This window comes from Vipera ursinii (genome assembly GCF_947247035.1).
Source record: "Vipera ursinii genome assembly, chromosome: Z".
In the NCBI taxonomy this organism is placed as follows: Eukaryota; Metazoa; Chordata; class Lepidosauria; order Squamata; family Viperidae; genus Vipera; species Vipera ursinii.
In genome coordinates, this window is record NC_139517.1 from 125,388,867 (window position 1) to 125,401,185 (window position 12,319).

The window sequence follows — 12,319 nt, forward strand, 5'->3', positions numbered from 1 at the left end:
GAGTGGTGCCTAGAGTGGACTTTTTTAAGCAACCAGCAAAAGGCAAACAGCTTCACGTTGCAATGAAGAAAAGCAGATGCAAGAAACTGTAATCGTAAGTTGGAACCTTAGCAACATTAAGACAGGAGTTCCCAGAATTCCCCAGCCAACATGCTAAATCTAGCCAGGGAATTCTGGGTGTTGAAGTCCACCGATCTTAAAGTTGCCAAGATTGTGAAATTTTCTTCCAGAGGATTCTGCTTTGCAGCTACCACAGGCAGATTCCAAGCCGGCATTCACCATAAGAATCTTGGTTTATAGCAGCTAGGTAAATCCGGCCAATTATGGCTTATTCCATAAAGCACAATCAAGCAAATCTTAGCTGAATATGTTGTGTGCAAGAATATAGCCCTAATGTAGGATATGTCAGGAGCCAGGAAAGCATTGTTCTACCTCAAATATATAATGTTTTCCAGGACCAGTAAGAAACAACGGCTTCAATAATTAGTCACATCTTTGTGGCAAACTTTGAAATTGTTTTAACTTCCCATCCAATCAACAATGACATCTTGCTTTCCAGATGGCTAGACTACACTTCCCATTATCCCCATCCACTGACTTTTCCACCATAGGTTACAGGGAGCTTTATTTGGGATCCACCAGTTGAAAATGTTTCTTTTGCCCACTTAAGAAAAGAGGCTGTTTTTCCCAGGGCTCCAGTTGAGCAATAGGGTTGTAAAAAGTTCCTTAAATAAATTCAAAAGTTCTCTCCCAAATGAAGCTGATTTTCCTCTCTTAAAAAAAAACTAACAAAATGTCAGAGCCCCAAGATGTTTTTGTAATTTAACACATAGTTAATATTGTCGGCCGCCAAAAGGTAAGAAGAATCAGACCTGATTTAGTATTTGGATGGGAGACCACTCAGAAATCCCAAGGGCATTAGCTACACTGTAAGTCAATATTGGGACGCGGTGGCTCAGTGGGTTAGGACGCTGAGCTTGTTGATCAGAAGGTCAGCAGTTTGGCAGGTCGAATCCCGAGTGCCGCGTAACAGAGTGAGCGCCTGTTACTCGTCCCAGCTTCTGCCAACCTAGCAGTTCAAAAGCACGTAAAAATGCAAGTAGAAAAATAGGGACCACTACGGTGGGAAGGTAACAGCGTTCCGTGCGCCTTTGGCATCTAGTCATGCCAGCCACATGACAACGGAGACGTCCTCGGACAAGCGCTGGCTCCTCGGCTTTGAAACGGAGATGAGCACCGGCCCCTAGAGTTGGAAACGACTAGCACGCATGTGCAGGGGAACCTTTACCTTTACTTTTTAAGTCAATATATGTACTTATTCCAGAAAAAGATAACTGCCATCTACACCCATACAACTGCCAAGAAAACTACATATCCGTGAAATCACCAGCTCAGCTGGAAGAAATCTTTACTGTCATACTCTTCCAACATAACTTCTTACAAACCAAGATTATGCAGATACTTTTACAGCAAAGGTTGCAAAAATCTGCAGCACAGGAAACCTTTTGCCCTTGTTTCTCTAAACGTTACCACAAATAAGTCCAGAAAACACAGAATCAACCCAGCAAAGCAATCAGATTCACAACAATCTCAACTACCCCCTCCGTTCCCCCCACCCCACCCCACATACACACAAGGAAAGTGAGATTTCCTGTCTCAGGCTATTATTATATCAGAACAATTCTTCGTTCAACGCAGCCATAATCACAACAACTATTTGGGCACTGCATGAAGTCAAACAAACTCTGCAGCCCACTCGGAGAGTTCCTCTTGGCTCTTTCTGACCAACAATAACCACAATCACGATTGCCTTCACAGACGATGGGCCCCAAATCCCAATGAACACCGGCACGAAAGAAGGAAAACAATCTTTGCAAGATTAAAATCTGACTTCGAGGTTGTTGACTTAAAAGGTGAACCGGAGAGGTGAAAACCTGCCACCGCCCTGGATCCGCCGCGGCAATCGGCAAACCTTACCCAGCCTTCGCCCGTTCAGAGCAGCTATTTTTCGACTCTCTTCCACGAGCTGAATTTCTTGGGATCTGCTGCGTTTGGGCTGTTTCCTGAAGCATTGCATTGTGCCCCAGGGGGAGACACCTGAGTTCCCGTGTACATTAGGAACTCCCTTAAAAGCTTCCCAAGGGAACTGTGAAGCCACCAAGTCGTTCTTGTGGGAAGAAAAAGCAGCTGGCAACCGAAACGAGAACACCCCTGTGGAGGACTGTGAGAGGAGGAGGACGTGAAAGAGGCTAAAGGCACTGGTTGCGCAATCAAAGCATGGCTGAAGTTCAAAAGCAATTAAAACTGAATTGGCTTCCACGTGACACAACAGAGAAACAGAAGTGGCAGGGTGGATTTCAGGTCACTGCGTTCCTAACTGGGGATTTTCCTAAGGTAGGAAACAGAGCAAAGCCAGGATGGCGACATTGACTGACTGTATTTATTTGTTTCCTTTCCTGTAGGCAAAAAAAAAAAAAAAAGAACGGGATTATGGGAAGCTTTCTCTTAACAGTTGTCCCGTAGCAATATTCCTCTGAATTTTCTCATCACAACCTTGTCGGGAAGGTAGAAGTAAGGAAAGTGACAAAACAGAATGGAAAATTAAGGCGGCTATGTAACCAGAAACGTGGAAGGGATTTTTAATGGTAGTTGAGAACAAAAGCCTCAGTATGAGGGTTAATTAAGAGGGCCATTCGGAAATAATTTGATTATCAATGACAGACACTAAGGCATTGCATTACTATTAAACATAAGCGCCATTCAAATTGAGGCACTTGTCATAACGTCTTACAAGGTTTGAAATTCTTTAATTGTAGTCACTCAGTGCCAAATCTGGGCTATGGTGAGGGCGGTGATCAAAAACATCGAAACGGAACTGTTTCAAAAGTTCTTGGGTGTGTCCAACGGTGTGCTGGCGAGCATTGTCGTGGACCAACACCACACCGGAAGTCAGCAGGCCACGACACTTGTTCTGGATGGCTCATCTGAGTTTTTGTAACGTTTCACAGTAGACTTCTGAACTGATGGTCGAACCATGCTCCATGAACTACACTAGCCGTACGTCTTGGGCCTTTTCACATTTGGTGGGATTTTCTATGGCACCACTTCCGGTGTGGTGTTGGTCCACGACAATGCTCGCCCGCACACCGCCAGACGCACCCAAGAACCTTTGAAGCAGTTCCGTTTCGATGTTTTTGATCACGACCCCCTCCCCCACATAGCCCAGATTTGGCGCCGAGCAGCTGCTACTAAGGAATTTCAAACCCTGTAAAACATTATCACACGTGCCTCAATTTGAATGGCAATTACGTCAAAAAGTAATGCAATATTGTAGTTTCCTAATGCGTATAATAAAACTTCTGTATCTGCGAGTGTCTGTCATGGATAACCAAATGGAGGTTTATTTCCGAATTATCCTTGTATGATGGTAAATTTTGTGATCAATGGGAATACAGATCTGTAATTCTTGCGATGTTTCTCAACTCTGGCCATTTTTAAGACAAGTGGACATCAACTCCCAGAATTCCCAAATCAGCAAGATTGGACTTCAACACCCAGAACTCATGGCAGCATTAAAAAAAAAAAAAGACTTATGACTGTTTTCTACACTTACAACCATTGCATCATCCTCATGGTCATGTTTTCAATATTCAGGCGCTTGGCAACTGGTTCGTATTTATGACAGCTGCAGCATCATGATGCAGCCCTCTGACAAGCAAAGTCAATGGGAGAAGCCAGATTCATTTAGCAACCATGTTACTCAGTGATTCATTTAACAACTGTGACAAGAAAGGTCATTAAATGGGGCAAAACTTTCTTAACAAATGTCTCACTTAGCAACAGAAATGTTGGGCTCAATTGTCGCCATAAGTCAAGGGCTACCTCTGTAGAGATGGAGTGATTTTATTACCCCTGGAGTCAAGCAAAGAACGTGGGGTGTGTAATGGTTGAAGTTTCTGGATTAAAAGCTGGGAGACGTGAGTTAAGTCCTTGAGCATGAAAACATCCAGGTGAGTTTGGAATCCCAGGCGGTGGTTTTGGATAAGACTTCCAAAAATGTTGCCAAGATAATAGCACAGAGTTGTCTTGGGTGTACTTGCCAGGAATCAGAATCGATAGGAAGAACCATTGTACAAACAACAATTAAATTGAATAAATTGAATAAAATAAAATAAATAAATAAACAATTAAGAGATTATCAACAGTGCCATGTTGCAAGCTTGTACATCTGCAACTCATTCCTAAAGCAAAATCTTCTCCAAGTTTCTTTCTATAGATCCACATTTCTCCTTAGAACATCAATGACTTAACTGGGCAGATCCTGAACCAAACAAGGGTGAACAGCTTATCTTATATTTTTAAATGTGAACCGGGAAGTAGCAGTTGGATTCTTCCAGGCATCAGACAACATCAGAGTGTGGAAGCAAGCCAACGACACAATTTTCTGAGCCAATGAAGCTTCATTCTTTTTGCAACGCGCCACCCCAACTTTGCTGCTGACATCATAAACGGTTGGGAATTGATCCAGAAGCAGCTGAATATAGATAGTCTTTGACTTACAGCCCCTTGCCGCAGTTGTTAAATGAATCACTGCAGTTGTCAAGTTAGCAACACGGTTACTAAGTGAATCTGGCTCCCTCATTGATTTTGATCGTTGGAAGGTCACAAAAGGGGATCACATGGCCCCGGAACTCTGCAACCGTCATAAATATGAATCAGCTACCAAGTTTCTGAATTTTGATCACGTGATTGTGATCATCAGTTGTGTGAAAACTGGTCATAAATCACCTTTTTCATTACCGTTATAACTTTAAATGATCACTAAATGAAATGTTGTAAGTCAAGGACGACCTGTACCAATCAGGCAGGAATTCAGAGTCACGGACACCCATGGAGGGGGGAAACAATACAGTTAGTTCTCAACTTACAACCACAATTCAGCCTCACCAGGCCTTACAATAAAGGTAGAGCTAGAATTTATTATGCTTTTTGTCTGGATTACCTCAAAGGACCAATAGACATGTGGGGTCCTTGATGCTCTCTGGACCTAGTTGTTTTTCTGCAGACGTTTCATCGCCAAAGTAGGCAACATCATCAGTCAGGCATTGCTAATTTGGTGATAAACCATCCGCAAGAAAGCAACCAAGCACAGAGAGTACAAAAGACCCCACAGTTCAACCATAAGTTACAAATATTCTCTTCTATCAAGACTCGTACATTCAAATAGAGGTTAGTCCTCAACTTTTGATCAAATTGAGCCCAAAATTTCTGTTGCTAAGTGAGACTTTTGCTAAGTGGATTTTGCTCCATTTGACAACATTTCTTGCTACAGTTGTTAAGTGAATCACCACGGTGGTTAAGTTAGTGACATGGTTGTTAAGTGAATCTGGTTTCCCCCCATCGAGTTTGCTTGTCAGAAGGTCGAAAAAGGGGATCACGTGACCTTGGGACACTGCGACCGTCATAACTATGAGTCAATTGCCAAGCATCTGAAATTTGATCACGTGATCGTGGGGATGCTGCAATGGTCTTAAGTGTGAAATACGGTCATAAGTCACTTTTTTCAGTGCCGTTGTAACTTTGAATGGTCACTAAATGAACTTTGTAAGTCAAGGAGTACCTGTATTCTTTCCATTCATGCCATTGTACTACTACTACTACTACTACTACTACAACAACAACAACAACAACAACAATAATAATAATAAAGTTGGAAGGGACCCTGGAGGTCATCTACTCCAACCCCCTGCTCAGGCAGGAAACCCTATACCATTTCAGACAAATGGCTGTCCAGTCTCTTCTTAAAAACTTCCAGTGTTGGAGCATTCACCGCTTCTGGAGGCAGGTTGTTCCACTGGTTAATTGTCCTCACTGTCAGGAAGTTTCTCCTTAGTTCTAGGTTGCTTCTCTCCTTGATTAGTTTCCATCCATTGCTTCTTGTCCTGCCTTCAGGTGCTTTGGAGAATAGCTTGACTCCCTCTTCTTTGTGGCAGCCCCTGAGATACTGGAAGACTGCTATCATGTCACCCCTCGTCCTTCTGTTCGTTACCCAATTCCAGCAACCGTTCCCTATATGTTTTAGCCTCCAGTCCCCCAATCATCTGTTGCTTTTCTCTGTACTCTTTCTAGAGTCTCAACATCTTTTTTATATCATGGTGACCAAACTGGATGCAGTATTCCAAGTGCAGCCTTACCAAGACGTTGTAAAGTGGTATTAATTCTTCACATGATCTTGATTCTATCCCTCTGTTAATGCAGCCTAGCACTATGTTGGCTTTTTTGGCAGCTGCAGCACACGGCTGGCTCATATTGAAGTGATTGTCTACTAGGACTCCAAGATCCCTCTCACAGTTACTACTATCGAGCAAGGTACCACCTATACTATACCTGCACGTTTGGTCTTTCTTGCTTAAATGTAGAACCTTACTTTTTTCACGACTGAATTTCATTTTGTTAGATAGCGCCCAGTGTTCAAGTCTGCCCAGATCCTCCTGTATCTTAAGCCTATCTTCTGAAATGTTGGCAGCTTGGTGTCGTCTTCAAATTTGATGAGTTCCCCATCTATCCCCTCATCCAAATTGTTGATGTTGAAGAGCCCTGGGCCCAGAACAGAACCCTGGGGCACCCCACTACACACTTCCCTCCATGTAGATGCGGTTCCATTGAGGACCACATGCTGAGTACGGCCAGTCAGCCAACTACAAATCCATCTGGTGGTGATGCTGTCTAACCCACATTTTTCTATCTTATCAAGTAGTAGGTTGTGATCTACTTTATCAAACGCCTTACTGAAGTCCAAGTAAATTATATCCACAGCATTCCTCTGGTCCACTAATTTTGTCACTTGGTCAAAGAATGTAATAAGATTTGTCTGGCATGATCTGTTTTTGACAAACCCATGTTGGCTTTTAGTAATGACTTTGTTTGCCTATAGTTGTTTGCTGATTTGTTATCTTTTCCAGAATCTTCCCAAGTATTGAGGTCAAGCTGATGGTCTGTAGTTTCCTGGATCTATTTTTTCCCTTTTTTGAAGATGGGAACTACATCAGCTCTCTTCCAGTCCTCTGGTAGTTCCCCAGTGCTCCAGGATCTTTGAAAGATATAGTTCAGTGGTTCTGAAATCACGTCTGCCAGTTCCTTGAGAACTTTGGATTGTAATCCATCTGGCCCTGGTGATTTGAACTCGTCTAGGCTGGACAGGTGCTCACTTACCATTTTCTTGCTTATCTTAACTTGTGTTTCTAATCTGTTTTTTATGGCACTGTTTTTGATAGGTTGGACTGTTTTTTTTCCCCTTTGTGTAAAGACATGCAAAAAACGAGTTAAATAGTTCTGCTTTCTCCCTGTTGCTTGTCACCTTCTTGCCACTTTCCCCCACTAATGGGCCAATCATTTCTTTAACCTTTTTCTTGTTTTTTACATGTTGAAAGAAGCTTTTTTTAAATTCTTGACTTTGGTCACAAGCCTTAGTTCATTTTGGGCCTTAGCTTTCCTCACTTCATCTTTGCAGGCACAGGCTATTTGCTGATATTCTGCCTTATTTATGTGCCCCTCTTTCCACTTCTTATACTTGTCCTTTTTATCTTTCAATTCATCAGAGAGTTCTTTATGCAGCCATGCTGGTTTCTTTTGAGAGCTGTTATTTTTCTTCTTTGTTGGTATTCTGCTAGACTGGGCCTTTATTATCTCACTTTTCAAAATTTCCCAAGCTTCTTGAGTTGTTTTCCCCTTTAGGATTCTCATCCATGGAATCCTTCCCAAGCCCTCTCTAAGTTTATTGAAATTAACTCTTTTAAACTCCAAGACTCTAGTTTGACTGTGTTCTATTGCTTGTGCTTCCATAATGTTGAATTCCAATATTGCATGATCACTTCCTCCCAAGGTTCCTGTGGCTTCAACACCTTCTATCATTTCATCTCTGTAAGTGAGGATTAGATCCAATATGGCTAATCCCCTAGTTCCCTTCTCTACTTTTTGGGAGAGAAAGTTGTCTGCTAGGTTTGTCAGGAATCTGTTTGATCTTCCACTTGATGCAGAGTTTGTCTCCCAGTTGATGTCAGGGTAATTAAAGTCCCCCATTACTATTGTGATGTGTTTCCTACATACCTTAGTTAGCTGACTAGCAAAAAGTTCATCTATTTCCTCTGCTTGGTTGGGCGGCCAATAGTATACACCTATGGCAATGTCATTTTCCCACCTTTTATATTGACCCAAATGCATTCAAGACAGTTTTCATCATTGTTTTGCTTTATTTCTGTAGAGCAACTCCACCTCCTCTTTTGTTTGGTCTGTTTCTTTTAAATAATTTAAATCCCTCTAGCTGTGTTCCATTTGTGGATTTCATCCCATGTTTCCGTAATGGCAACAATATCACATCTGTCCTCATTTACCTGAATTTCTAGTTCACCCTGTTTACTGTTCATACTCTGTGCATTGGTGTATAGACATTTGAGTCCTTTATGACTGACCCTGTGTTTACCTTCTACATAACCTGCGTGGTGCCTGAGTTCCCCTACTTTCTTACCACCTGTTTGGTTAGTACACTTTGTGTGGCACTCGCCATTAAAAGCTTGATTTTGCTTGACAGTCTTGTACACACACACATCTATGTTACATGCACTCATAACCCTATAATTTTTAGATTGCTGGGGGAAGGGATGTTCTGTTTCACTTAACTCACTGTCCTCGTTAATTCAAGTAAGCAATATTTGTCCCTTACGAACGGCACGCCCCAATTCCATATTCCCATTTTTACCATATCATAAAGATTCAAAGATGTTTGTGATGATTGGAGGACCTGTTTATATTTTTAAAAAAATAGGTGGGGAGGAGAAATTTGCCATTACATTCTTTCACACACACACACCTAAAAAATGATCATATCCAGTGCACCCATTCTGCACCACAGTAACCATCAAATCATAAAGCAGCGGTCTTCAAACTTGGCCCTTTTATGACTTGTGGACTTCAACAACTCCAATGCTGGCTGGGTAATTCTGGGAGTTGTAGCCCATCCATTTTTAACAGAATAACAAGAGTTGAAAAGGACCCAGGAGATCTGATCTAATCCCCTGCTCAAACAGGAAACCCTACACCATTTCAGACAAATGGCTGTCCAGACTTTTCTTAAAAGCCTCTGATAATGGAGCAGCCACAACTTTTGAAGGCAAGCCATTCCACTATTTAATTGTTCTCACTGTCAGGAAGTTTCTCCTTAGTTCTAGGTTGCTTCTCTCCTTGTTTAGTTTCCATCCGTTGCTTCTTGTCCCGCCTTCAGGGGCTTTGGAGAATAGCTTGACTCCCTCTTCTTTGGGGCAGCCCCTCAAATACTGGAATACTGCTATAATTGCTATATCTTAAACTTGCTGGAGTTCAGAAGCATTGCTGTAGACCATGGGTCTTCAAACTCGGCCCTTTTATGACTCATGGACTTCAACTCCCAGAATTCCTCAGTCAGGCACACTGGCTGAGGAATTCTGGGAGTTGAAGTCCATGAGTCATAAAAGGGCCAAGTTTGAAGACCCCTGCTGTAGACTTTAAAACCATTGCAAGTTTCATATTCCAAATTCTGTAGGACCGACCAAACTGAATGTTTGGTGATTGTACTTGAGTTACAGGTAATCCTCACCTTAAAACAACCATTTGTTTAGTGACTGTTCTAAGTTACAACAGCACTGGAAAAAATGACTTACGACTGTTTTTCACCCTTACAACTACTGCAGCATCCCCATGGTCATGTGATCAACATTTGGACGCTTGGCAACTGGCTCCTCTTTATGATGGTTGCAGTGTCCTGGGGTCATGTGATCCCCTTTTGAGACCCTCTTACAAACGAAGTCAATGGGGAAACCCAGATTCACTTAACAATCATGTGACTCACTTAACAACTGCAGTGATCCACTTAACAGCTGTGCAAGATATGTCGCAAAATGGGTCAAAGCTCACTCAGCAACTCTTTTGCTTAACAACAGAAATTTTGGACTTAGTTGTGGTTGTAAATCGAGGACTACCTTCACAGCTCCCTAAGCAACTCGGCCCAGAGTGACATATGCTCAAAAATTCTAGGAATTATAATTCCGATACTCTTGAAGGCAAGATCAAGTCACTGTTCATCGGTGATTCATTCTTCCTTGGGATATTCGATAGGTAGGTGACGTGATAAGATCTTTTTCCTTGTTTCAGCATTCTGTCTGATGGCAAATCCATGTTGAATGATTGTCATATGATGCAGTGATGTAGTTAAAAAAAATGCTACCAAGCTTATTATCCTGTCATCCTTGAGGAACTCGTCTTCAAATGAGTAACTTCTGGAAAACCAATGGCTTGGCGATAGAAATGATTCATTCTGCATTTTAGAAAGAAATTCATCTATGGCAAAATGTTTCTCAACTTTGGTAACTTTAAGAGGAGTGGACTTCGACTCCCAGCGTTTCCCAGCCATGTATCTAGCTCTGGGCACTAGGCTTGCAAGCTACTTACCATACCAAATTATTTTCCTAGTACAGTATGCTGTGCATGAATAACAGAGTTGGAAGGGACCTTGGAGGTCTTCTAGTCCAACCCCCTGCTCAGGCAGGAAGCCCTATACCACAGGTCTGCACCCCGCGGCTCCGGAACCGCATGCGGCTCTTTCAGACATCACCTGCGGCTCCCAGTCCTCTGCCATGTGCAGTCCCTCCCCAAAAAAGTAGGACTAAAAAAGTTCAACCAATCAATTCAAATATGCAGGGTAGGTGCATATCTCGCCTTGTCTCCACTCTTCAGTCAAACCCTGTTCTGCACATGCGCGCATGTACGCGCATGCGCACACATTTTTTGCGGCTCCCAGTTTTTCCTTTTCTGAGGGAACCGGTTCCGAGTGGCTCTTTCACTGTTTCAGGTTGCTGACCCCTGACCTATACCATTTCAGACAAAAGGCTGTCCAGTCTCTTCTTAAAAACTTCCAGTGTTGGAGCATTCACAGCTTCTGGAGGCAGGTAGTTCCACTGGTTAATTGTTCTAACTGTCAGGAAGTTTCTCCTTAGTTCCTGGCTGCTTCTCTCCTTGATGAGTTTCCATCCATTTCTTCTTGTCCTGTCTTCAAACGCCTTGGAGAAGAGGTTGACCCCCCCTTGCCTCTTCTTTGTGACAGCCCCTAAAATATTGGAACACTGCTATAATGTCATTAAAGTCTGAAAGTATTAATTAAGGCTGATTATAAACTGTAGGAGGTGAGACGTGTTCGTTTCTGGTAGCAAAAAATTTGGGCTAACAAAGTGAAATAAAGGTTGGTCTATTTTTCTTTAAATAATGTGCTTTAGTTGGATATGGAACTGTCAAATACTGTATTTCTTACTTATTTACTTACTTACTTACTTATTTTGCTGTTTAAAGAAGTACTTCTGAAGACATGGCACATGGATTAATTTTTCGACAAAACAGGTAGTCCTCAACCATAATTCGGTAACTGAATCACTGCAGTTGTTCAGTTAGTCACACAGTCATTAAATGAATCTGGCTTCCCCATGGACTTTGCTTGTCAGAAGGTCGCAAAAGGGGATCGTGTGACCCGGGGACACCGCCACCATCGTAAATATGACTCAGTTACCATTTTGATCAGGTGAACATGGAGATGCTGCAACGGTCATAAGTGTGAAAAACGGTGACAAGTCACATTTTTCAGTGCCACTGTAACTTTGAACAGTCACTTAAGTGAACTGTTGTACGTCAAGGACCACCTGTTAATTTAAAAACAGGCATGGGCTGACAATCCTCGCATTTAAGGATTTCCACTTCTGTCCAGTATAAGCTTCACTTCAGAATAAGGGTGTGTGTTTGTGTGTGGCAATTTTATTCTCCTGTTTTTGGTGGCTCCTTCTATCTTCCATCATTGGCTATTTATGAATGGCCACCACAATATAAAAAAGGTGTTGAGACTCTAGAAAGAGTGCAGAGAAGAGCAACAAAAATGGTTAAGGGGACTAGAGGCTAAAACTGGAATTGGGTATGTCTACTTTAATGACGCGGTTAGGGACGCGGTGGCTCAGTGGGTTAGGACACTGAACTTGTCGATCGGAAGGTCGGCAGTTTGGCGGGTCGAATCCCGAGTGCCGCATAGCAGAGTGAACGCCTGTTACTCATCCCAGCTTCTGCCAACCTAGCAGTTCTAAAGCACGTAAAAATGCAAGTAGAAAAATAGGGACCACTACGGTGGGAAGGTAACAGCGTTCTGTGCGCCTTTGGCGTCCAGTCATGGCGGCCACATGACCACGGAGACGTCCTCGGACAAGCGCTGGCTCTTCGGCTTTGAAACAGAGATGAGCACCGGCCCCTAGAGTCG

At 42.7% G+C, this 12,319-nt stretch overlaps 1 protein-coding gene across 2 annotated transcripts in view; it reads right to left on the reverse strand.

The window, feature by feature from the left end:
* The window catches only part of PLCD1 (phospholipase C delta 1), a 52,375-nt gene extending 50,169 nt beyond the window's left edge, over positions 1–2,206 (reverse strand). For both annotated transcript variants that reach the window (XR_014494166.1, XM_083376981.1), the window contains exon 1: positions 1,978–2,206. Coding sequence is in view for 1 of the 2 variants with exons in the window: in XM_083376981.1 (XP_083233107.1) it covers positions 1,978–2,077 (100 nt within the window). In the remaining variant the exon portion in view is untranslated. The remainder of the gene's footprint in view (positions 1–1,977) is intronic.
* Positions 2,207–12,319: the final 10,113 nt, after the last annotated feature.